Source organism: Lagopus leucura, unplaced genomic scaffold (genome assembly GCF_019238085.1).
Source record: "Lagopus leucura isolate 7727_CA_CO unplaced genomic scaffold, USGS_WTPT01 Super-Scaffold_100024, whole genome shotgun sequence".
Lineage (NCBI taxonomy): Eukaryota > Metazoa > Chordata > Aves > Galliformes > Phasianidae > Lagopus > Lagopus leucura.
The window spans coordinates 6,399,054-6,423,627 of NW_024962276.1; the positions used below are offsets into that span (position 1 = coordinate 6,399,054).

The 24,574-nt window shown below is 42.3% G+C and overlaps 2 protein-coding genes across 6 annotated transcripts in view; one reads left to right on the forward strand and one right to left on the reverse strand.

Annotated features, from left to right (window-relative positions):
• NCOR1 (nuclear receptor corepressor 1) overlaps nucleotides 1-1,385 on the reverse strand; it is a 57,662-nt gene extending 56,277 nt beyond the window's left edge. For 3 of the 4 annotated variants that reach the window (XM_042879883.1, XM_042879881.1, XM_042879879.1), the window contains exon 1: nucleotides 518-1,384. The gene's annotated coding sequence lies outside the window, so the exon portion shown is untranslated. Of the gene's footprint in view, nucleotides 1-517 lie in introns of all 4 variants that reach the window. The other variant, XM_042879882.1, reaches the window with a different exon arrangement.
• Nucleotides 121-24,574, forward strand: part of PIGL (phosphatidylinositol glycan anchor biosynthesis class L) — a 56,260-nt gene continuing 31,806 nt past the window's right edge. Inside the window, exons 1-3 of one of the 2 annotated variants that reach the window (XM_042879890.1) lie at nucleotides 121-161; nucleotides 1,017-1,131; nucleotides 5,855-5,954. In XM_042879890.1, the coding sequence (XP_042735824.1) occupies nucleotides 159-161; nucleotides 1,017-1,131; nucleotides 5,855-5,954 (218 nt within the window). In that variant the 5' untranslated portion in view covers nucleotides 121-158. Of the gene's footprint in view, nucleotides 162-1,016; nucleotides 1,132-1,355; nucleotides 1,657-5,854; nucleotides 5,955-24,574 lie in introns of those variants that run through there. The other variant, XM_042879889.1, reaches the window with a different exon arrangement.

The window sequence follows — 24,574 nt, forward strand, 5'->3', positions numbered from 1 at the left end:
GGGGGGGGGGGGGGGGGGGGGGGGGGGGGGGGGGGGGGCGGTGGCGGCCGCCATGAGGCGCGCAGCGGCGCTGAGGCGGTGACGGACGGAGCGCGGGGGAACCCCTCACGTACACACCGCCCCTCGGCCGCGAGAAGGCGAATGGGCTGAAGTGAAAAATGGTAAATAACGGCCGCCGAAGCGCCAGGCGGCGGCTGAGGGGCGGAGCGCAGCTCTTCACAGCCGTGTGGGGTCCCCGCGGTTGGCGCGCCTCTGCCTCTCGTTATGAAATATTAGGTTTTAAATCGAAACTGCCTCGTTTTTCTGGTTTTTTGTTGTTGGTGGTTGTTTTTTTTTTTTTTTTTACCCTTTCCTCCGGAATGAGAAAAATGAGCACTGTCCCCTGTCAAGCCGTCTTACGCTCCGCTGGTGCTGACGGCTTTTCCGTCAGGTATTTGAAATCCTCACGTTTTATCTGCAAACGTGAGCTGCTGAGATCGCAGATCCCCTTATCGGGTTTGTAACGGGAGGCACGTACCGTCAGCCAAGATTAAGCTGTCCCATTGAGGAAACGCGGTCATGTTGCACAGCTTCCAGCCGGAGTCACAACGCAGGTGCTCAGCCCGTGGCAAAGAGGCGAGTTTCCCTCATTAAACACGCGCTTTATTGGCCAGTGAGCACCACAGCTGAGTTCCACTCCGTTAAATGCCTACATCAACCTATCTCCAGGCTGAAGTCTTTAACCCCACCACAGCCGACGGCTTGCTTCAACGTATCCAACAAAAGCCCGTGTGAAGGAGCCGTTTTGTGAGGTGGTTGTTCTCCGGATGTTCGATTCCTCTGATTTGCTCTCCCGCTTTTATTCTTTAAGCTGAGGTTGGGGTAACAGACTGCTCTTCTATGCCTCGAGCAGCACGGCTTCCAAGCCGCCGTTTGTCTCGTTGCCTTATTTATTCCCTGTCACCTTTTGCATGGTAACGTCTCCAGCGATTGACTTCACCCCTGAGACGCGTCCCAACGCTTTTTTTCTCTCGCAGCCGCGCTCAGGACAGCCGCACAGACAAGGGCACGGCACAGCCTGCCTCTGGAGATGCTCCTCGCCCCGCTCTCGAGGTCTCACTTCGCCCACGTGTATCTCACAGCCACACAGAGGTACGCGTCGAAGAGCTCAGTTTTGTCTCCATTTGTTACTTCTTAAGGTCCCACAGGGGCCCATTTCTCGCTAATAGGGATGCTCCCGGGCCACGCCGCCACCCAGCCCGAGTGCGGCGGAGCAGCCCCAAAGCAGCGGGACCGGTGCACGTCTCTGCGGCCGCGTGACCCCGCCCCGAGGCGGGGAATAGAAGGGCGGAAGAGGGGAACTTCTGGGAACGCGGAACGTTCGCGTTTCCCGTCCCCGTTTCCCGGCGGAGCGGTGCGCGGCGGCTGTCGCTATGGCAGCGGGGCCGTGGGGCTGGGGGCTGGCGGTGCTGCTGTTATTGTTGGCGGTACTGCACTGCGCCGCGCGCCGCCTGCGGAGTCGTTCCGCCGCGAACAGCGCGGCGGTGTCGCGGGATGATGACGTCAGCGCTCTGCTGGTGACGGCGCACCCCGATGACGAAGTGATGTTCTTCGCCCCCACGCTGCTCTGCCTGGGCAGGGCCGGCGCCCGCCTCGCGGTGCTATGCTGCTCCGCAGGTGAGCGGGGATGCGGCAGGGAGCGGTGGGGCTACCTGGCCCCTCAGGTGCCGCTGGCCGTGGAGGTCAGGCTTCCCATCCGTGGCGTCACGCGGAGGCCGCTGTGATGTTTTCGTTCGTGACGTCAGCGCTGGGTTGTCTACTTGGGCGGAGCGGGCAGAGCTGTAGCGACGTATCGGCGCATGGTTGGTGTGGCCTCATCGTGGTGTGACAGTGTGATGTCACCGCGATGCCACGCGTGATGTCATCGCTGTGCTGATTCTCACAGCCCTCTGGATTTCTGCTGCAGTGACAGTGGGCACTGCTGAGACTCTGTGGTCTGGGGGCACCTCTAGGTTGGGGCATTCTGCACACGCTTGAGAGTGGCCTCATGTATGGGTCTTCAGCCAAAATGCTGCTTTTGGCAGTTTCATTGGCTGTAGTAAAATCTATATTTGAACCACGCATACGGTTTCACAATCAATTCTCATGCTGCAGCACTGAGATACTAGGAAATTGCATGGAAATGTCATTAAGTTGCATAAAAGCACTCATTGTTAAAGTTTTTGCATTTTGTAGTTCTCTGGTCTTTTAGAGAACTTGCTTTGGGTGATCCAGTTTTCATATCAAGATATATTCACAGTAACGCATCTAAAAATGTTGGTTGCAGAACAGTCTAATCATTGAAAAATAGCCCTGAACATAACCTGAGGCTGTGCTGCTCATCAGTCAGCCCAAAGGCAACACGAACGGTGTCTTCATTTGCTAGAGACAAATGTCTAGTTTGTGCTTTGTGTCCCCCAGGGAGGTTATGTAGCCTGCTTCATCGCTGCATTAGCTTTTCTTCACATCACCTTTTCCTGAATTTGGAGTGACCTGAGTTTGTGTGTTTGTTTTATCTGCTGTGAACATAGAAATCAGAATATTCCTTTATAGCAGCTTCTTACTTTTTTTAAAGCTGTCTGCCTCTCCTGTGTTCTCCATACTAAACTACACGATTTCTTTCAATCCTTATTGTATTTTCTAAACTTCTGATCATTCTCTCTGCACTCCTGTGGACTCTCCTCCATTTGATTCACATCTGTTTCTGAAGCACAGTCACCAAAAACTGAGGCCTTTCTGGGCCTGAATCAAATGAAAGACTCTAAGAGGAGAAATCTCACAAGGAATTTTCCCAGCATATTACACTACTATCTTGTGCTTTTCTTGTTATCTACTAAAGCTTGAGATAATTTTTTTTAATGCACATAACCTAATCAGTTATTCTTCCTGTGAATTCAAGGTTGTACTGTTGTGCTTGATGAAACACTGCAGTGTTGCATTTCATTATCATTACTTTGTTCAGTTATTTTGGATGTAGGAAGCAGCCTCATGTTAACTGATTTATCAGACCATACACACTGCTGTACATGAATTCATGAGCCTGTGGTGAAAACTCAATGTCTTAATGTTTGTTCAGAGGAGTATTTCAGGCTAAAAAGATGTACATCTTACACTGACAGCTGCTCGTATTTGGGAAAAGGGACTGCTGTAATTCTGAAATCTCCAGCTTGTTCTCTGCCAACTTCTGTATTCTTTGTTCTCACACCTTTCTGTCATAGCAGGCTATCTAGGTGAGAAGACAGGGATTAAGCTACTGTTGAAGTCTAATAGCACATTGATTTTAATGATCCCTGCATACTCCCCATTAAAGATTTAGTGCAGAGCTTTCAGTTGTCTTTGCTGAGGGACAAAAGTCTGTGGATCCCATTTGGCTTTTTCACAGCTCTGACAAGATTACCAACATGCAGTTCTGCCATGTCAGTTGTCAGGATTAAAATACTGCTGCCAGTAGAAAACTTTCCAAAGAAGTGTTGTGTTTCTTTTTTATTCTGTTCAGGTTCTCTTTTTTATTGTCCTGCTTCAGTGCCTGAAACATTAAATGGGGTTGAGACTGTCTTCTGTTGCATGTCTTGCACGTCTTTGTAATGGAATACCAACACATATAGGAAAATGCATTCACTGAGCTAATAGCTTTCTCTCTGCCTCCTAACAGCCTTTTGGTGATTCAGATGGTTTATCCTCTCGTTGTTTGTATGATTGATGATGACAAGTGAGTTGATCAAAGACTCCGCAAATTGTAAGACTGAACCAAAATAATGACGTAGGAACTGTTGTATTTGCAGTTCTCGCATATCAGTCAAAATGCCATAGAAATGAATCAGAATTACAGCACTGGGAGGGAAAAAACCCAGCCTCCTCCACACTGAGTAATCTTTGAATTAATAACTCTGTATAAATGCGTTTTGTTCTCTGTAGTAGCTGGCTCTCTATTGTGAGTGCTCAATGGATGAGTTCCAGCAGCATTAGCTATTCAGCTGTTTTTGCTTTCAGTAGCTGCCCGTTTTTTCTTGTTAGCATTTATATATTCCTAATGTCCTGACACATTTCTCAAGCTGGGGAAAATGGATCTGTTCCTTTGAGTTCAGTAGAAGTTAGGTGTTTTGAGAATAATGGCACCACTTAAAAAACATCACCTGCAGTTACTGTGTTATGTTGCAACATAACTGACGTTACATTAAAACACAAATATCATTAATTCCCATGCAAGAAATCAATCTAAAATGAAGTACTCGTGTAGTCCATCTGAGGAAGGCGCACAGTTAAATTTCCTCTTCTGAAGCTGGAACTTGTGGTCCAACTGCAGACTGCCAAGCTGATGTGTGCCTCAGCAAACCCACAGGTAACCACTGTCAGTCTTATAAAATCATTCACTCACAGTCTGCAAGAAGAGAAGTTGTTTTTTTCTGGCTGTTGTTCACCTCTTTGAAAATCATACAAAGCTGCTAGTGAGTGCTCAGATTGCAACATTTCTTTAGAGAAATGCTAGATTTAGATGAGTCATCCCCAAAACAATAAAAAAAATCTGGTGTAATTCAAGACAGCTGACTACAGACTCAAATCATACATTAATACACAGCTAAATTTTATCATTTTGTTGCTGCAAAGTTAAAATTGGGCTGCAAATATTGTCCTGCACAGGTAGCGTATTGCAAGGGACCATTGCAGTACTGGCATAGACTGCATGACTGATTCCAAGAAAGAAAAAAAAATAGTGTGAGGACAAGATGAGAAGAAAAGATTTCAGACGGTGCTTGAAGTGTTTCCCTACCAGCTGTTGGTCTCCAAATATCGGTCAAGTTTTAACTTTTCCAAAATACCCTTAAAGTAGGTTCCTGCCTTTTTTGGTTCTGTAAGTTCTTTGCAATTGTAACTTCTGCTGGAATCTCCTCTGTGAATGATGCAGACCTCTGAGAAATCTTCATCTCAAAAACAGATTTTTAGAATTCTTCATTCCCTAAAATCCTCTTAATTTCATCACTGTGTTCTGTTGCAGTATCTTAGTGTTACGTGGTGCCTACTGTTCATTAGAAGTGGTCCAGGGTGTACTATAAACTATTATAATCACCTAAGGAATACAACTCAGGACAAGTTTTCCAAGTGTTGTCCCAGCAGTTCTTTCTGAGGACTTTGACCTGGCTGTTCAGCCTGATTCTGTGGGCCTGTGCTGTTAAGAGCACAGGAGGGAGTTGATGGTACCATGCCGAATAGTGAAGGAGGAGTGGTTCTTTTGCCCTTCCTGAGGAGGTTAATTATTACTGATTTGTTTTGAGTACCTCTCTTTAAAGTGGACTAAGGTCCCACTAACCTCTTTCATAGAGACAACCTGGAAATTTGCCAGTGATAACAGTTTTAGTCACCTCACTGGAAAGGCTGTTTCTTCTGTGTTTATGAGAAGATCTTGCTGGGTTGTTTTTGTTGGTGACTTGCATTCAGATAACTGTAACCTGTTTGTCCATGCAGACACCCTTAGAAAGCTCCTTCCTCCCCCGCCCCCAAGCAGAGTTAGCCTTTGGAATTCACAAAAAATACAACACGAGAAAACAGAAAGCCCAAACAACAACAAAAAATTCCTTTTGCTAAAAGGCTAAAAATTTTGGTGTGAGCTTGTTTGGAAAAGGCATCAGAAAGTGCCATGTCTAACCAGACCGGTTGTCCAAGCAGTCCATTGTCCTCCTTTTAGTAATAGCCAAAGTCATGCTTCTGCTAAAGACATGGGAGATCTCCCAAACAGCAATTCTGGAACAATCTGCTTGGGCAGCTGCTTCTAAACTTCTATTTGACCAGTAAATGTCTTTTTTCTCCATGCTAAGCTAAACAGTGTTGCTGTTATTTGCAGGAAACTATTACAATCAAGGAGAGATTCGTAAGAAAGAACTGGAACAAAGTTGTTGTCTGCTGGGGGTTCCTGCGTCCAATGTAACAGTCATTGATCACAGGTAACTAGGCTTTATTTGTAGTATTATTTCTATGCTGGTTTTAAACAAGAAGTGAAGTTCACTTCAATGTTCTGTGACAGCTGACTCTATCATTCTATACATATTGGTTTGAGGACTGTCAAAAAAGATCATACGAGATATTTATGTGAACTATTAGCTAAGAAAATCTAATTAATTCAGAACATAAATCAAGAATATAGTGGGGGTTACTGTCCTTAGAGGAAACTCTGTTAATACAGCATTTCAAGTAGTGATAACTAACTAACTTGTAGGGGGTCTGGACAGTGTGTTTGGGCAACATGATCACTCTTTGTTGCAATTTTTGCAGTGTTATCCAAGACACTTACAAAGAAATCTCTGAATTGCCAGAGGCAAGTTTGTGCTGAAAATAAAACTGTTTGGAGGATTGGCAGTACCATTACATTGCAGTTATTCTCCCACGTGATTATAACATAGTTGCAGATAGTTGAAGTCTGTGTTCCATGATAAGATAACCATATAAACACATCAGCAGTTGTGCTGTCTGTAAAACAGTGCAGTGCCTATGTTATTTTGGTAGCCATCAGAGCACTTTATAAAATGAGAATCCTGCCAGCTTTAGTCGAAGAAGCCACCCTGACAGCAGAAATTCCTGAGGGTGTATTTTGGGGAGACAGAAAAATAGAATTGCTTGGAATCTGTTTGTTCATAAGTTTGAGTGGTTTGTTAGTTGCCAACAAGTTTTTCATCTGTGGGTGAGCTGGTGGTTGACTGCGTTTAATGGGATGGTCTGAAATGGATGAAATGTCTTCTCAGTCTTTGCAGAGGAGGCTGCTGCTAGCAAAGCTGTGTGTAGTATTTCCATTGCTTCCAAGTGTTTTATTCTAAGACTTCAATTAATTGTAAATTAAATTATGTGAATAGTTCAGAATCAGATACAGGCGTTAGTAGAAGACCTTTTTAAAACGTAACGTAACATTAATTTGATTCACTTAAAATCTTATTTTATGTAAATGTGTGAGGTCATGAACTTGTAGTCACCTTTTTCATAGGCTAGTGCTTACATGGCTTGGGTGAGATTCTGTTATATCTATCATTTGGTTTAGTTCTGGCTAAAAACAAAATGCACTCTGGTGTTAAAGGCTGTCCATAACAACATTATAGTAAGTTTCTTTCAACTGAAGCCACGCAGGATTTCGGTATGGGTTTTCTGTTTGTTTGTTTTTAATATGTGTTGTTTTCTTTAGCTGTGCCTAGATACGGAGGTAGGTGATGAAGTTGACACTTATTTGTTTTGGAATTATCTTGAAACTGCATTAATAGAAGGTGATTTGACACTTGGAATCAGTAAAACTCAGAAGGTAACGTTGCAAGGCCTCTAAAGTTGCCCAATCTCTGCCCATCTGGGGTTAACGTTTACTGAAATAAATAGTGATTTCTAGCAAACACAGTACAACCAGTTGTTTCAATTGTAAACAGCTATCATGAAAGAACATGTAGCTATCATAAAGAACATTTTTGTTTACGAAGAAGACAGTTTTAAGGCCACACCAACTAGAAAAGTCAGAGTTGAAAAAAGCCTGGCTCCAGGCAGGCCCTTTTCCCATGAATGTATTTTCCCTTGAGCTAAGGCAACAGAAACCACAGTCCAGAATATGAATCCTCTCGAGTTCTTTGCTTTTTTTAGCTTTAGGTTTCTCTCCAAGTTTTCAGCTCTGTTAGGAAAACAGCACAGGAGTTGTTTTTCCTTTGGAATGGAAAGAGACGTTTCCGTTTGCTTCTCATGAACTGACTTGGGGTTGCTTCATGTTTTGTAGTACAATTACATGATAGTACCCAGAACTTTTTTGGGGGGGAATAAGGAAAACAGCTGCATAGTTTTTCATAGAGTTTTGCTAAGCATAGGTTTGCTAAATGAACTGTCTTTTGCAATTTACACTGAGCCCAGAAGCCTGCTTGTCTTTCATGCTATAAAGCACTATGAGTTTGAGTTTGGTTTCTCTGTGATGCAAGTTTCCTGATACTGCTCAATCATCTCCCAGTGCACACAGTCCAGAGGGCTGCTTTTTGCAAGTAGCACTGCAGTTTGCTCAGTAGAAAGGTGAGGGTGATTTCAGAAAAATAACTGGATTGTTTCCCTTTGATGCTTTCATTGTCAGTGATATGCACGTTTATGAAATCAGTGACCAATGTGTGAGTTCTGCTACTGGACGCGCTGCTTGAGAAGACTGATCTGTGTCCCTGCCCAGAGTTCTGAGGCACTGGATGTTTTAGTGGCAATGCTAAGTCATGGCTTGAACCAGTAATTGAGCACCTGGTGGGAGGGCAGGGCCAACGTAGGGGAGCTCAGGTGCAAGCAATTCACCTGAGTGACCAGAAGGGGTAAAGCCAGGATCCACCCCTTCCCAGACCTCATTTAAGGGCTGGCAGTGGAGGTGAGGTGTCTTGCTGGAGATCTCTGCCTACTTGCAGTAAGCAGATTTTTTTTTTCCCCCCATTGTTTCTGTGGCCACAGTTGCTGGTTTTGGGCTTCTCCTCACTTGTTGCAGCCTGGGACTTTGCTACCCTGCTATCACTGCTGTGCTTTCTATTACATTGTAACATTACAGATGCATGGGGTTGTTCTGAGAAACAAGTTCAGGTATGAGACATTTATTTCAGAGGTTAGGTTGCAGTGAGATAACCACCAAATCATCTAACTTTGTTGTGCATTCAGGGAGCCAACCTGAAGGGAAGTTCTTGCTGAATTTAGTTCAAAGCTTGTTTATACAGACGAGTTAAGCATGCTTATAGTGCATTATTCGCTCAGCGGTAACTCATCTAGAGGAAAAACTTTATGAAAAAATCCGTGGGTGTTTGCAAAATAATAGGAGATGAGGAATGATTTTTAGATGACATTGAATTTTTGAAGTATTTTCATTGCTTTAGGTAAAGCACTGGGGCTGATTTTCTTTAAACTTACTCAGAGTACCCAGGTTCCTTCCAGTCAGTAGCTTTCCTATGCCTCTGCTACTCCTTCTCTAATTTACACATAATACAGAAGTATTTGCCACTATGGTCTGATGTGAAACATGCTGAATTTCAATGAAAATTAATATGTAGGGAATACAGTTTGTAAGGCTGTTCTCATCAGCATTCTGCCATCCATATGCCATCTCTAAGATCAAAATCCTTTGGCTTTTTTTTTTTTTTTTTCATTCTCTTCCTGACTCTCCAGAAGATAATTTTGCATTTGTGTTAAGAACCAGTACAATGCTTAAGGACTGTAGCTGGCATGCTACCAATTAACATTGCTTATGCAAGCACTGGATGCTTTACATTATCCAAGCTGCAGACTTGTATTTTGGAAAGGAAAGCCCAAAGGATTGCTCGGTCTGGATCTGCTCCAGCCATTGTAGTGCAGAGCTGAGTCATGCTGTTTCCTCCTCTCTTTGCATAATCTAGAAGTGAGTGAGTAGAAGTTTCAAGATGTAGAATGAATGTATCTGAAAGACAAGCTGATTGATGTGCTCTGTAATCTCATTTGGCCAGGCAGATATAAAATCAACGTGACATTTGAGTTACAGGTGAACCTGTAGAGAGAAACCTTCAGTTAGTCTGTCTATGGTGAAATCTGTGTTAAAGACCAAGCCCTTATTAAGCAGTCCCTTACCTTGAACAATGACTATCTCAAGTACAACCAGGGCAGGACTGGTTCAGTCTCTGCCAGACAACTGTTTTGCATCGTTTCTTCAATGGGTGTTTGATATACTTACAGTTAACAGCATCTCAAATCTTCTGCACAAATACAGTGCCGAACTGTACCCACATTTCAGCTATAGAGATTGGAGGCCCCCACAAATCAGCTGGAGTTCATGAAATGCAGTGATTTTGATACTTACCTGTAAGTAATTAATCTGTGAATAGATGCTCCTGAGCAGCAAGCTCTCCCTCCTGCTTTATGGAAAACAATGGAATCTAATTGATCTAATAAGAAAAGTTATTTAAGCTCCCACTAATGTTGGGCACATCTGCCAAAGCCCTTCCAATCTGTAATATAGCATGTAAACAGGAGATGTTTTCTAAGCTATTTTCACTTTCTGAAGAGAATGAGCAAAAACGAAGCCCAAATGATTCTTTTTTTTTTTTTTTTTTTCCCTAATGTCTGTTTTGAGTTAATGGAAAGATAAGTATCAGGCATTTTACTGCAGCTTCTGAGTCTTTTGTTTGTGATTGGAGTGGACAGAAAGTAGGACTAATTGCATCTTTTATGTGACAGAAAAACATTTGGACCAAGTTTACACTGTAAAGAAAATAATAGCTAAAAATGGGGAAAAGTAGAAAATTTTCCACTCAGCACAGAGACTTACAGCAAGTAACATTACGTCTGTTTCTGAGTTTCCATGGAAATGGCACTGCATACACTTCTCTTATTATTTCACTTAAGTTCACAAGGGCTCTGGTTCGTGCACAGTAGAGAAGACGTCTGCCTGTACAGAATTGCAGGCGAGCTGTGAGTTCTTTATGAGGCAGCACGAAAGCTCGCATTTTTGAAGTATTTTTTACTATATAAAAATTATTTGGTTTTGGTCTTGGGTTTTGTGTGTGGATTTGGTTTTGTTTTTTTCCATACAAGGTAAACAGGCTGTATTGCACTTCCTTGTGTTTAACTTGTGACAAACTTCCTTCTACAAGGCCCCGTGTCAGAGAAGTGAGTCTGTGAGGTCATGGGAAAAATATACCCTTAAATAGTGGGTGAGTCTGACTGGGACAACGAGAAGGATACAAAAACACCTCAGAGCTTTCAGAGAATGAAATATGTAACAACCTTTGGATTAGAATTTGAAAACTCACACGTGGACAGTGCAGGAGTACGTCCAGTTGATCCAGTTTGGTTTTTGCTGTGCTTAGGTTGTTTGGTGATGGCTTTATGGATTTGTATGCAGGGTGCTGAGAGCGTGAGAACTCTGTGCAAGCTGTCAGTGAGAATTTGTACTGTGATTAAGAAAGCCTGCCTGAAAATGGAGGACCAGAAGAAGTGCAGCAACAAAATCCTGGCCTCTGAGTCTCCTGGGAAGACTGGCAGTGATTTCATACCAGTTTCTGACTCACTCATTTGCAGACCTGTGTCATCTTGCTAAATGTATCTGGAATTTTTGTTGTAATTGCATTTATTCTACATATGCTTTTCTTTATTCCTTGATCCTTTTTCTTTCCTTCTTGTATTTTAGGCTCAGTATTTAATAGTTTTTATTCTGCTAGAGTAATTGTGGTAATTGGTTACATTATGTCTTCCTACGTTCCTTGTGGTATTGCACTTAGACATTCTGTTATGCTGCTAATTCTGAAGCTATGTGCTGATTAACAGTGCTGCCATGCAGTTCTTCTAGAAGAGCTGTGTGTTTCAGCAGTGATGACAGGTTTTCTTGATCTTATTTACGCCAGAAGCACTGTAGAGGTCTTTATTTTTTTTGTGGATTTTTCTCTAATTAAGAATGACATTGGGGGATCAGAAAATCTGAGATGAAAATTGGTTGCATATTCAGAGTGTATTACAATGAAATCAATCTATATTTCAATACAAACCCTCTTTACCATCACAAGAAAGCAAGGAGCCTTAGTCAGATGGCTGCCTTGATGTTTATGTAAAGACTATGCACAAATTTCACTTCTATTTACTTGCGTTCTTGAAATTGTTGTCTTTCTGAGAAGGTAATGAAATAGTTGGCCACATGCTCTGCCTGACATTATAATCAATACATTTTTCTAAAACATTTACCACGTGGCAGCTTATACTCCTAATTTTAGGTCATTGGAGCACTTTATGAAAAGGTTTACATTGAAATCAGCTTTTAGAGGTCTGCTATTGTAAGTGTTGCTCTATGCAATAATTTAAGAGGAAATACTTCTGGGGATTGAGATGTCTGTCTGCCTTCCAGGAAAGCTGCTTTCTGAAACAAAGGCTTGTATTGCAGTATGTTAGGTTTGGCTGTTTTGTCCTCAGTTAGATGTTTTTCTCTATAAGGAAATCTACCCTTCAGCTTCCCTGGAGCTCCCAAGAATCAGCTCCTTTCTCAGCTTCGTGGCATAATTAACTTTCTTGCAGTACAATAAGGGGGAAAGGTCTGTGGTGGAAGGGAAAACGATCCTTTTGGTGCTACAGGGACAAGGCCCCCAGATTTCTTCTGCAGAGAAATGAGCAGTGGTCCTTTTCAGAACATGGAAGGATTCTCCTTCGCATGTCGACGGAGACCTGGCAGCCCACATGTCAGTGATGTCACAGCAGGGTTTGATTAGGAGCAAGAGGCTGCCCAGAGAACCCGAGGGCTTTGAATGAGTGTTGAGGGAAGGGAAGAAGTGCTGATAAAGGACAAAATGTCTTTATGGAATTCTAATCAAAATACTAAGCGTCAAGATTTATGCTTAAAATGTTCAAGATTATTTTAGCAGAATGAAAACTTCAGTACTGATCCCAAAACATGAAATATGAAATATCCCAGCCATTCCTCCAAGCTGATGAGATTTGATTCTGCTCAAAAACCATCAGCACTGCTAAATTGATAGTGAGAAAACAAGTCAGACATACTAAGTTATGTTTCAAAAGTCAAAAAAGCAACTAGGGCTGAAGACAGGGAAATCACTAGAATGGGGCAAACCACCAGGAATCACTTCTTTGTTCTTACCTAGTTAGTGCCTTCAGAAATGCCTTTTGTTATTCTTTTCTTCATGGCTTTTAGAAGTGCCTTACATTCATTAAAGACAGCTGTGGTCTTGATGCAAAGGAAGCTTCAGTGGCCCATTCTGAATTTGCTAGTGGTCAGTGTCCTGTGCTGGCTGTTTCCTGATAATGCAGATATGCTGACTGGAGCAGTTCTGTAATGAGACCACTTGTGTCCACTTAAAAGGACGTGCCCATGAGTTTGTTGGTTTCCGGTACAAAATGTAAGATTTCATTATTTTGAGTGGACTTTCTTCACTGATGCTAGTAAAGTGAGCTACCAATGCAGAAGAGCACAGTCATTAGATTAAAACTATTTTCAAGTTATACCATGGCTTTTAAACATGACAAACTGTGTCAGCCTATTTATTTTGCCAGTTATGCAGTGGAACAATACAGTGTGCTTTGCCAATAGATGCTCTGAGGGACTAATGGAGAATGACAAGCATTTCCCCTTTGCCTGTGGAAGGTTTGCTGCTTTGATAATCCATACTGCAATGCCCAGCACTGTCTCTGCTAGTCACTCATTTTATCCTGCTGCTGTAAATGCCTTGCTGATCATTATAGGCAGACTGGAGTCTTTTAGGAGAGAAGGTAAAATGGTTAATTCTTCTTTAAAGAGTACCAGTTAGACCAAATAGTATCTAAGTTATTCAGAGAAGAGAAGCAAACAGGAAAAAATGTAGCGTGAGTTCACCTTTTGAGTCTCTATTTGGACTCAACTCACTTAGGGAAAATGTGTTTTGGTTTGTTGTTGTTTTGTTTTTTTTTTTACTGAGAACACTTAAACTTGCTCACAATAATGGATTGAGGGTTATTGCCTTGTTCACACGAGCTGTGGTTTCTTTCTGTGTTCTCATAACGTTACTTTAATTGTAGCTACAATACAAAATGCTGAGCGCCTCAATTACAACAGGGCTGTGAGAGCTGAGGCTGTCTGTGGCAGTTTCGGTGTGTCCAGGGGTATCACAGTGTTAAAAACTTGTTGTTCTACCCCTGTTCCCTTCATCTAACTTTGCTAGTTCTGGCAGCCACCAGAGGAATGACCGAATAACCAATATCTGAGTCTTGGGAACTTTATTAGGCTTATAAAGCACAGAATGTTTCCAATTACAAGGCACAGCATTGAAGGCTGTTGGGCCACGTTAAATGCCATGATATTCTGTTATGCTGAATACCAGCAATATAATCCTCATTTCTTCAGCTCGGTTTCAAAATCCCATTGAAGTCAGAAGGCATCTCCTACACTGGCAGCCAGTAAGGAAACTTGAGAAGTAGTGTGTGTAGTGCCTGAGGGATGGGTGGGAAGCATCCTCTCCTCTGATGGGCTCTAGGGGTTGAGTTGCTGGGCTGCAGAAGAAGGATGTCCGCAATACTGGGGCCTCTGAGACAGGATCGTGGTGTGAGGGAAGTTCCATGCTATTTCCCCTTGACCTAAAAATTTCGGGGCTTTTGGTTGGACCTTTCTGGCTCTCTTTAAATTAAAGATGGTATAAAAACAGAAAAAAGGATTTGCAAAAAAGCATTAGTTACATCTTGATCAAAATCTTATTTTTCATAGGAATAGCAGTGTTTAGACTGGAGGTGCTGTAAAAGCTCAGTGGGTTTTTGTGAGGATACTTCTGTTTATGCAGACTTACAAATTCTTTGTTTTAATACAACATGTGCTTGGGTCTCCATCAACTCAGTTTTTCTGCATAGATGGTAGAACTGGAGTTGTAGAAACTTGGATTTGTTTCCTTCTTTCCTCAGTACCACCTTCTGGTCCCCTCAGAATGAGTAGGAGTTGGCCATTCACTTCAGTAAGACCAGAAATTGGCACTGAAACAGTTGACAACAGAAGACAAAGTTGTCTTCAAAAAAAAAAAATATTAGGATAGGGAAAGTTGGAAAAGCAACTGTACAATGGGCGTTGTGTAAAATATGTTTCCTCTTAATGACTTTCCAGTTCAGATTGGCTCTGTTTACATACAAATCAAAAGCTGGTTTGTCTAACTGCCAACAAGCAGAACTCAGTCTGGGATCTGAATATCCAGCTGTGCCTTTTGCCTCTGACATCCTCCCAGTAATAAAAGTTGTGTGGATAGGATTTGGCTCAAATTGCAGATGATGTGTGATCCAGAATTGAATTCAGGCCGCTCTTCCTCTGTAAGACAATAGAAGCTAAAACTTGTTTTTGTCAATAAAATAAGTATGTACAACTCAAACCCCCCTGGGGATCTGTGATGATGAATAAGATGCTCTTTTTCCATCACGACGTTTCTGACCCTGACCCATTTTTGTAATGACTCCATGAGAACTCCGAATTTTTTCTTCCACATTTGGAGCAGAAACTGTTGTGGTATTTAGCTGTGAAAATGCAGCATCCAGAAAACAGATGTAGTTATGACAACTTCTGCAGACCAATTTATTCCAGTTTCTTTGTTTGTTTGTTTTAGTCTCAAACTGCCTGAAGGTTACAGCGTTAGTTCAGTGCACCATGCGAAGTGCTCTGTAAACCTGTCCTCTCTTAACAGCTTCCCTGCAGTTAGACCAAGTGAGAGAGAGACTACATAAGTGAAATGGTACTGCTAGAGGATGCCTATTAGTTGTCACTTCCCAGTCTTTTTTTTCCAGTGGTCTGTTAGTCAATGAAGGTGTGTGATCTTCACAAAACAGAGCCTCCTGAACTTCTCCTTACAGACTGACAGCCTGTCAGGAGGCAGCTGCTGCACCTTGCAGATGCCAATGGACCATGATGATGGAGCTCCATGATGATGGAGCAGTTTCGGGTCCTGGAGGTTCATGCACTGTTTGGGTGCAGGCAAAGCTATCTCTGCTCCTGGAGGAGCAATGTATAAAGAAACTAGTTACAGCATGGCCTTCTTGCTTGTAATGATGATGAAAATGCTGGCTGCAGCACAGAGCTCTGTTAGCAGTTTCACTTGCAGGTTGTGCTTTTGCCACCCCATTGTAAAAGACTGCTTGTAAAGCTGCTTAGCAGTTAAGCAAAGCATTCTTCTTTATCTCTGGTCTTTCCAAAAATAAAGCCCCATTTGACAGATGATTGAAAGCTTCAGTTGACTGTTGCACTGGGAACTGGTGAAGGTGGTCTCAGCAGTCTGAAGCTCTGCAAACAATTCTGGCAGACTGCAGTGAGATGCTGCTTTGTAGGAGTATGATCCAGTGCTGCCTTTTGAAGCATCTTACAAGACAATTCCCATCTGTATTTTCTTGGCTGAGTTTGTTGTGACATGCCCCGTTATTTTTTGCATTCTGTGTCCATTCTGAAGTTCCCCCAGGCATCCCTTTAAATGAAACATTGCATCACCGAGGAAGTGAAGCCATTAAAAGTGAATGCTTTTGCCAAACACTTGGAGTGAATATAATCAACTCTCATCTACCAGAAAATGACTTGCACGTTGACACTGCAGAATTTGAGAACAATAGACATTTTTTTTGAGTGGCTTGATGGAGCAGTTTCTCAGAAAGCTCAGCTGCACTGTTAGCCTTTTGCCACGTCACGATTGAAGGTTTTATGCTTGCATAGAGAATACATAGAAAAGGGTTACCAAGCAATGGTTAAAGCATGAAGTTTCACACTTAAAAATCTCTTTGGAGGAAGAGACCTTTTAAGTTGTGCATGTCTCACTTTCCCCCTGTAGTAATGCTGTTTTTTCACAGAGCTGTGGGGATAGCCTAGTTATTGTTTATATACTTTATTATTTATACTTTTGTTTATATGTAGTGATGTGCAATGCTGTGTAAGTGTTGAAGCTCATCATCAGTCTTTTCCTTTCTAGCTAAAGGGTTAATTTCTTTCTCCAAAGAAGGGAGATCAGATTTAGGTTTGGAATGGGAGGAGGGAAGACAGAGGATTTTGTTCTGCAGGAAACTAGGTCAGCGGGTTTTTATTATCATGCTCCACAGCCCAATGTGGTTTGCATTTAGGAGTGAACTCAGTTGACATCGTGTATGGTCGATTTCCTCTTCCCAGAAAGCAGGCCTCAGACATCGCTTCATGTATTACGGCTTTCCCAAATTGAAATCAAGGATATTTAACTACAGGGGGGAGCTCAAGAAATTGTGAATTTGTTAGGTTTGTTTTCAGAGCTGTGTCTGTCAGGGGAGCCTCGGAAGCACATAAAGAAGTCCAAGATATTTTGGAGATGAAAAACAATAGGGGTGGAATCTTTTGTCACTGAAGTGCTTCAGAATCGCAGATCTTGACTGCTTTTAGACAATCTGCAGATGATTGCTCGTATAGGTTTTTACTGCTGTTGGTTTGTTGCTTGAATGCAGTCAGATTCTGATCCTCATCTGCCAAAGTAAATCTGGAGTAATTCCCTTGTTTTCTCTGACCCAATTGCAATGTGTGGCAGAGATCATAATGACATAGGTAACATTTAGATGGGGAATTTTCTATTAAAACTTTCAGATCATGGCTGATGCAGGATCATTTGAAATCTTTTTTGGATCTTAAGACTTTCTCAACCATTAAAACCTTGGAGTACGTTTTCTTGCTGGGTGGCTGAGAATAGATGTCAGTGTTGTTTATTTCTGCTTATTGAAGCAGACATCATGCATGTTGGAGAACTCAGGCTGCCTCTCTTTACAATTACGTTGACCTTACTGAATAATCTAAATCCAAGTGCTTATAACTTTAGAAGATGTACTTTGTTTTGATCATAGGGATCAGGTAAGATGGAGCTTGGAAAAGCTATTTGTAAGTCTACAAAAAATTTCTGAGTAATAGTAAGACCAAAATCTATTTCCAGTTTTATATTCTTGTAGTTTTATGAACTTTAATGTGACTTAATGGCTTTTCAGTGTAGTAGAAACATCTAATTCTGTCCTGTTCTAGTCTTTATTCAGTCCTGGCATTGAGAAGGCCAGACATTTTTGCAAACCAAGTTTGGCTTTTAAAGCTGAACAAGGAAAATATGGGCATTACTGAGAACAGGCAGCAGTAGATTGCCAGCAATTCCTGGAAATAATGGAGTTTCACAACCGTTCCCTGCAGATTGGACATTTAGGGAGGAAAAATAACCTTGTGGCTTGCATAGACAGAATAATGAAGATGCAAAGGCTGTAGAGAAAGTTTATTATGGTGAAATTTAAAATGCCAGTCTTAGATTAAAACCGAAGAGCAGAATACCTCAAAATAATGATAGCATGGAAATACTAAAGGTCAGAAAATTGCATGCTGTCTTTTCTAAGCATGCTTTTAGTGTTGTGCAAGGCCGTATATTTTAGTTGTTCAATGCTTTTGAATCGTTAAACACTTCTGGCTGCAGGAAGTGTGCTCATGCAGTCATCTTTTAAATGTGCAAGTATCACACAGGGTTGACAGAGAAAAGTTGGTCCTTCTATAAAACCATTGTATTCTTCCACTGCTGGCATCCGTGACTGAGAGCCAAGAAAGTGACAGCACACGTCAGACTGGGAGGCATGGGGAGGACTTGCAGCTGGCAGGCACGTACACACCACAGAGATCCGCGTTGACGCAGCATTTGAACAGTGCCTTCTGTGTAATGAAGGCAGAAGGGGTTGTAGGAGAATCTCCACAGCTTCATTCAAGGATGAAGAATTCCTCCATTCGAAGTTGTAGCTGCTCAGAAAATGTCACTAAGTTGCTGGAAGGGTTGGATCGTGTTCCTTCCTGTCTAGATTGAACTAAGTTGAATTCAGCTCTTAGCTCAAGAAACGTCGGATGGAAGAGACTTTCTGGGCTGTTGATCTTCTGTGTGCTCCTGCACAGTCAGTGCAGCGTGATCTCTGTCCTGCTAAGGATGAGCTGTTAGAGGAAAGTTCTCAGAGGCTGTCAGTTATGTGAAGCTTCTGGGATGTGACTCATAGGATAAAGAAGTTTGGTTGTTCCTGCTGTGAATAACAAGCGTAAAATCCTCTTTATCTACAGAGGCTTTCTCTCCCCTCAAAATTGTTAGCGTATTGGAGCTATTGCTGAAAATACAGTAGCTTCTGGGTTGAAACAGCGATTGTTAATAGCACTCATTAATACCATCTGTATAAAAAATGCTGCTGTGTATTTGTGCTCTTTCAAATTAATAAACTCTGAAGTTTCTGGGCTGAAAATGAGGTTGGTAATGCAGAAGAGCAGAGCATCTATGTCAGCGAATGAACAGATGCTTACAGGAGACTGCAGGATAAACAGATGCCAAGTAATGCTGGTGTATGAAATAAGCCATTTGTGCCCATTTGGGAGCTCTGCTGCATAAAGGATGCAGTCTGCAAATTTAAGTAGGTTATGATGTTCTCTCCTATGGCTGGGGTTAGAGGCTAGTGCAGTTAACTGCAGAGTAGTTGCTCTGTGGAGCAAACATGAGAGCTCTAAACCAAAATTGTCTTTCAGTGAACAGTGGCTTCATATGAGTGCATTTCTTTTTTGTTTTTTCAATGTAATCTTATACCAATTAAACTAGCTACCTAATGGTTAGAATACGATTTCTGAGCACTTTGTTTATCCCTTTTGTAGGATAAAATATATTTAGCCTTGCATTATTTGTAGTTGTTATTGCTGCTTAGTGTTTTAACCAGTAATTAACCCTATCCTTTGATAGCTGTTTACAGCTGGGAACAGTCTGACTAGAATGGTGCTCTTTGTTCTGCAGTAAGGAAGGAACAGTGCCAGGTAGCTATCCTGTGTCTGCTTTCCAAAGCCAGGTAGCCATCTCTTGGGGCACCCCCTGCACTGTGAGAGAGGGAACAGTGCTCTTAAACATGACTGCTTGCTGCCAATCTGTTCAGAACGGGGATTGCCTTGGTGTTGATTTTGGTGAGAACTCTCTGCAGGTAAAGGTGAAAGCACTGGTAAACTGTAGGTACAGGTCTCAGCAGTATTACTCACAGCAGAGTAACACACACACACGGGTGTTTTTTGGTATATTCTGTTGTTGCTTCAAACTGATTGCTTGTATCTGCAAGAAGATTATCATCCAGCATGATACAACTTTTAGCCTCTTTCCTGGATGTTAATAAGAGGATTAATTAGAACAGGGCTAAAAATGTTTCGGTATTTAAGGGAGACGTATTTATTTCCTGTGCTGTCTCATCTCTTATTCCACCCCAATCTTTTGTGCATTATGCTTAAAGAGGAATTGTAGAGCAGAGCTGAAGCTGTGTGGACCCTCTGTACAGAGTTCTCAGATAGCTTCTGCTATGTTTGGTGCTCTGTGTGTCTACAAGGAGGTAGGGAAGGACTTTTTGTCTCATACTCTCATTCCAAGAGAACAGATGCACCAGATTGCTCTTGCAAGAGTGTAATGCTCTGCCAGCACAGGATGTTTGATGTATGATGCGTTGTGATACGCACTTCTACGCTGGCTCATTCTGATACTCACTGTATCCTTTCACAGTACCCTTTTTAGCACCTTCACACCACTTAAAAGTGTTGCCTGGCTCCACAGCAGCTGTAATACCTGAGCAATTTCCAGCCAGTCTTTGCAGTTGGACTTTCCCCATGACGTATATTAGCTAGATATGGCTGGGGATGTTTCCTAGTTCCACCATTCTGCTTTTGCTGCTTGTAGCTGCAATAACCAACTCCTGACATTTGTACCCAGCTTGTGCTTTGATGGCTGTAGCTTGGTGCCTGTTTGCACACAGGGCCTTCTGATAAGGCAGGCATTTGACCTTTCTATTCTTAACTCATTAACATTTAGAAGAGCTGCTCTCCTCACCTCTAGAGGCTGTGCTCCTCCCCCCAATATCCCTGTTCCTAACAGATAAGATTACTCCTGGGTTATATATTGATCTAAGAGGAGAGTGCCAAGTGCAGCTCGCACCAGTTCAAGGGCAAATACTGAATCCATATGAGTGAGTTCACGTGCTTCAGTTCAGCAGTGGAAAAGTAAAGACCAATGGCTGTTTTTTGCCCTCTCAGCAGAACCTGAAGAAAGATGCAGGGATATCAGTTCTTTATCTCACCAGCAAAATGAACTTCATGGCTGCAGGAAGTACCCATCCAATCTGCTGATGCTGCATCTTGGAGCTGTTTTCTCTTCTTCACCAGCACCCACAAGCACTTAAACAGATGAAGGAGTTGAAGTGATTATTATACACACATTTGCTTGTGGCTGTGTTTTCAGTAACCTGAATGTGGAAATGAGAGCCAAGATTCCTTTATTTTAAGCCAAGCTTAGCTCAATGGATGTTGTGCACTGTCACTCTTGAACAAAGCTCTTCACCTGTGCATCTGTATTTCCCCCTGGGCACACTGACTATATGAAGTGACACTGAGAAGCTCTTAGGGAATAATTGCAGATAGGCAGTTAAACATGGTCTCCCAGGGCAGTGCTGTAACTATGAACGTGAATGAGGTCATGAGAGCAAGAGAATAACAGAAGTTAGAGGGAGCAGAGGTAAAAGGGGTAGGTCCTCTTCTCAGGTTGTTTGGGAGTCTCTTGTTCTGGTTCTGCATAGAATCACAGAATCATTAAGGTTGGAAAAGTCCTCTAAGACTGCCTGGTCCAACCATCCACCTACTACCAATATTGCCTTGTAAATCTTGATCTAAAGTCTGTATCTCAAAGTAAGATGTTGATGTTTGGAAGACATTGGAGGAACAGTCATCAGAAGGATGACAAAAGGATGAGCCTAATAATGGGATATCTAAAATGCTTGAGCTGTATCCATGCTGTATCCCCAATAATGATACAGGAGAATTTGCATGAAGAGAAGATTTGTTGGCTGAGGTCTGTTGAGCTGTTATGTGGCATATTGAGTGAGAATTACGACCACAGTGGCCCCAGCTAGCTTTAAAAATCTGACTAATATTAACTTTTTGTAAGGTTTTCCATCTATTTCTACAAGTTCTAATATAATTTTAGCTCCAGCTTCCATCTCAACTCAAAACTGCACAAACTGTGAATGAGAATTTGCCTAGTGGAGAAAAGTATAGCACTCCCTGCTTGCTAATAGAAGAAAGCTTAAATTCTATGCTTAGCTACTTCTATGCTTAGTGGTCTTGGAAAAAGAAACTAAATCACTTCTTTGAAATGTGTGGATCTAAATTGTCCCACATTGCACACAGAGTTGGGTTGGAATTTTGGCTGTGCGTGTACTGCTGGATTAATCCCAGTGTTTCTGAATTTCCTTGTAAGTGAAAAGTAGTACATCATCACCGAGGCTCATGGCTGTGTTTTGCCCTTATCACGTTGTTGGAGTCTGCCTGTGAGGCACTTCTGCAGTGTCACAGCTGGCCCTGTGAGCAGCCCGATAGAGAGACACAAGCTTGGAGCTGCCATGCCCTGTGCCAGTCTTTTTGCCTGCTTTTGGAGATTGATTCACACTGGCTGTTTTTTTCTTTTCCCTACAAATGTTCCGTGAAGTAAATTCTTGCTCGGTGACTCAGAGCAAAAGAGAATTTCAGATTTTTGTGATAAGATATTAGATGTCTGGGCAAGCCTTCAGCTTAAAATGATTTTTGGCTTATCCTGCGAACTGTACATGCTGAGATTTGAGTGTGTGATCCTCTAGCTATGATTAAATACCAAAAGCATGGACATGGGAAGCAATAAAGTATTATGCTGGGGAAGATTCATCATTTTTGTGACTTTGTTTAAAGAAAGCCCAGATGTGGGAGTAGATATCTACTGAATCAATCATTTTCTAAGCCACAGATGACCAGAAAATTAATTAAAAAGAAAAAAGAGAGATTAGAGAAGTAAACCTTCAGAACTTAATGTTTAAACAATGTAGCCCAGATTAGGTTGGCCTTAAAATGATCTTCATTAACAGTAATGTATTTGGGAATGTTTAACCCTCAGGATTTAAATTTAGGAGGTAGTCATGTTTGCCGGTTGTGGACAAAACCTGGGCAACAGCACTGCTCCAGTTTGCTTCTGCTGTTGAGTGTGGCATGTGAGACAAGCCTGTGAGCAAATCTCCAGTATGGAACAGAATGTTTGCCTTTGGCTGCAGCGGTGCTGGGTCTTCTGTCCTCTCCAAGTCACATCTTTGCCATATAGCAACATCCATAATGTCTGCTCCATCTCAAAAGGAGGGTACAAGTGGCTGTGTGTTCAGCAAAACATTTGACAGTGGCACATTATTATGGAAGCATTCCTTACTCATCTCTTTTCACTCCTATGAGTCCCCCCCCTGCTGTGTTAGAGCAGCTCGGTGCCCAGCTGCCCTGTGCTGCTGCAGCAAGCTGTCCTGCAAGAACTAATTGTGCCATTAGCATGCAGATCTCTGCACCTCTCTTCATTAAGAGCTTTTTACATATTCTTTCTGGTCTTGTGTGTCTAAAGCAAGGCAGGCACGGAAGATGGTCACTCAGATATACTCCTGCTAGCAACAGGTAAAAAGAGAAATAAAATACTTAAGAATACTTAGGCTGTCAAAACGTTATCAGGGTCAAGGTACTTCCTAACAACCCAATAGAAACACTTCTAATAATACCTTGTAAATTTTATTTTCTTTTTTCTTCCTGCCTGGCCTATTTACAATCCTTGTCCTTGCCCTTAATGCGTTTCAGAAGATGTGTTTCCTTTTTGATTCAGAGATTGCCCAGCAGGACGTTTGCCTTAGCACACAAGGACAGCTGTGCTGACAGTCTCTCCTGCCTCAGGGCGTTACTGGGCTCTGCAATCAGCTGAGATCTGTGCATGCTTCGGTGCCTTGGCAGTGAACTGAAACAACCTTTGTCTGTTTGGAATGGCAGAGGAGAGGTGACCACGTTGAGAAATTTGGCAGCAATTTTTTGAGATCCTCTAAGGGTACATACACTGCAAAGCCAAGTAAGGGGACAGCAGTCAACTGCATGAAAGTTCATTGTGCAGCATGCAGAAAGAGGTGCGCTCTGGGGCTGGAAAAATGCATGAATGGAATTCAAATGATTTGAAGTTAACTTTTAAAAATGTGTTGAGGAGTTTTTGTGTGGCACATGTCTGCCATAGCCTTACCCGGAGTAATGGTTCTACAGCAATACCTGTCTTTTTTCTGGAGTGTCTCTGTCACACAGGACAAAGGAAGAAACAGAAACGTGCAGCTTTTCCAATTTGAGTAGTCTTAGGATTTATTTGTAATAACAGGAGGCAGAAATGAGATGTGCCATTTAAAATGCAGTTTGCATAGCAATAGCAGTGATCAAATCCCTGTTGAACAGTAGCCAAAAGTATCCATTGGAGTGCTTTATTCATGCTGCGTGACAGCGCAGTTAACTCTAGCCTGTATTGATTCTATTTATTACAACGTGTAAAGCATCTCCACTGAGCATTTGGGGTGATTGTTAGAAGGATAATGTCCACAGCTGCATTATTGTACAGACAAAGACAGCCTTCTAACATTAGGAGATTTGAACATGCTTTAACTTAATAGGCAAAACATGTGCTTCACCTTGTGCCTTGTAACCAACAGACCATCGGAAGAGATCCTAGAATTGTGACATAATGACAGTAGGTGTTTATAACCTGTCTGCTGCCAGTGAAAACCCCAGGGAGTCTGTAAGCAATAAAGATGTAAAATCAATGGCACATAGTAAATGTTTATAAGTTACTTTGGTGAATAAGCATTCAAGACAAAGACAAGGTTATGAACGTGATATGCAGAAGTTTGAGTGTGTTTAGTGAAGTAACCTACTTTAATTAGCTCTGCCATGTGTTGCAATTGTCTCCTCCTGCTTATGATGAGTTAGTGACTCTGATCCAGGGTTTTTCTCACCCAGATCAATCACAGTGTTACCAGTACAGCTAAGTAAGCTCCTCATTGCCCTTGGGTATCACCAGCCGCAAGGCAGGGTATTGATAGTGTTTGGGTATAGTAGCATTAAATGTCTCACCTGTCTGTTCTGCAGCCTTATCTGGTGGTTGGAATGGTGATGTGATGGATCAGAAGCTCAGTTTTTTGTACAAACAAGCTCTTGTAATAGCTGAAATATTGTTTAGGTCTCCTCGACAGCAACAACCAAGATGGATCAGATTCTTCAAACCAGGCTGTATGT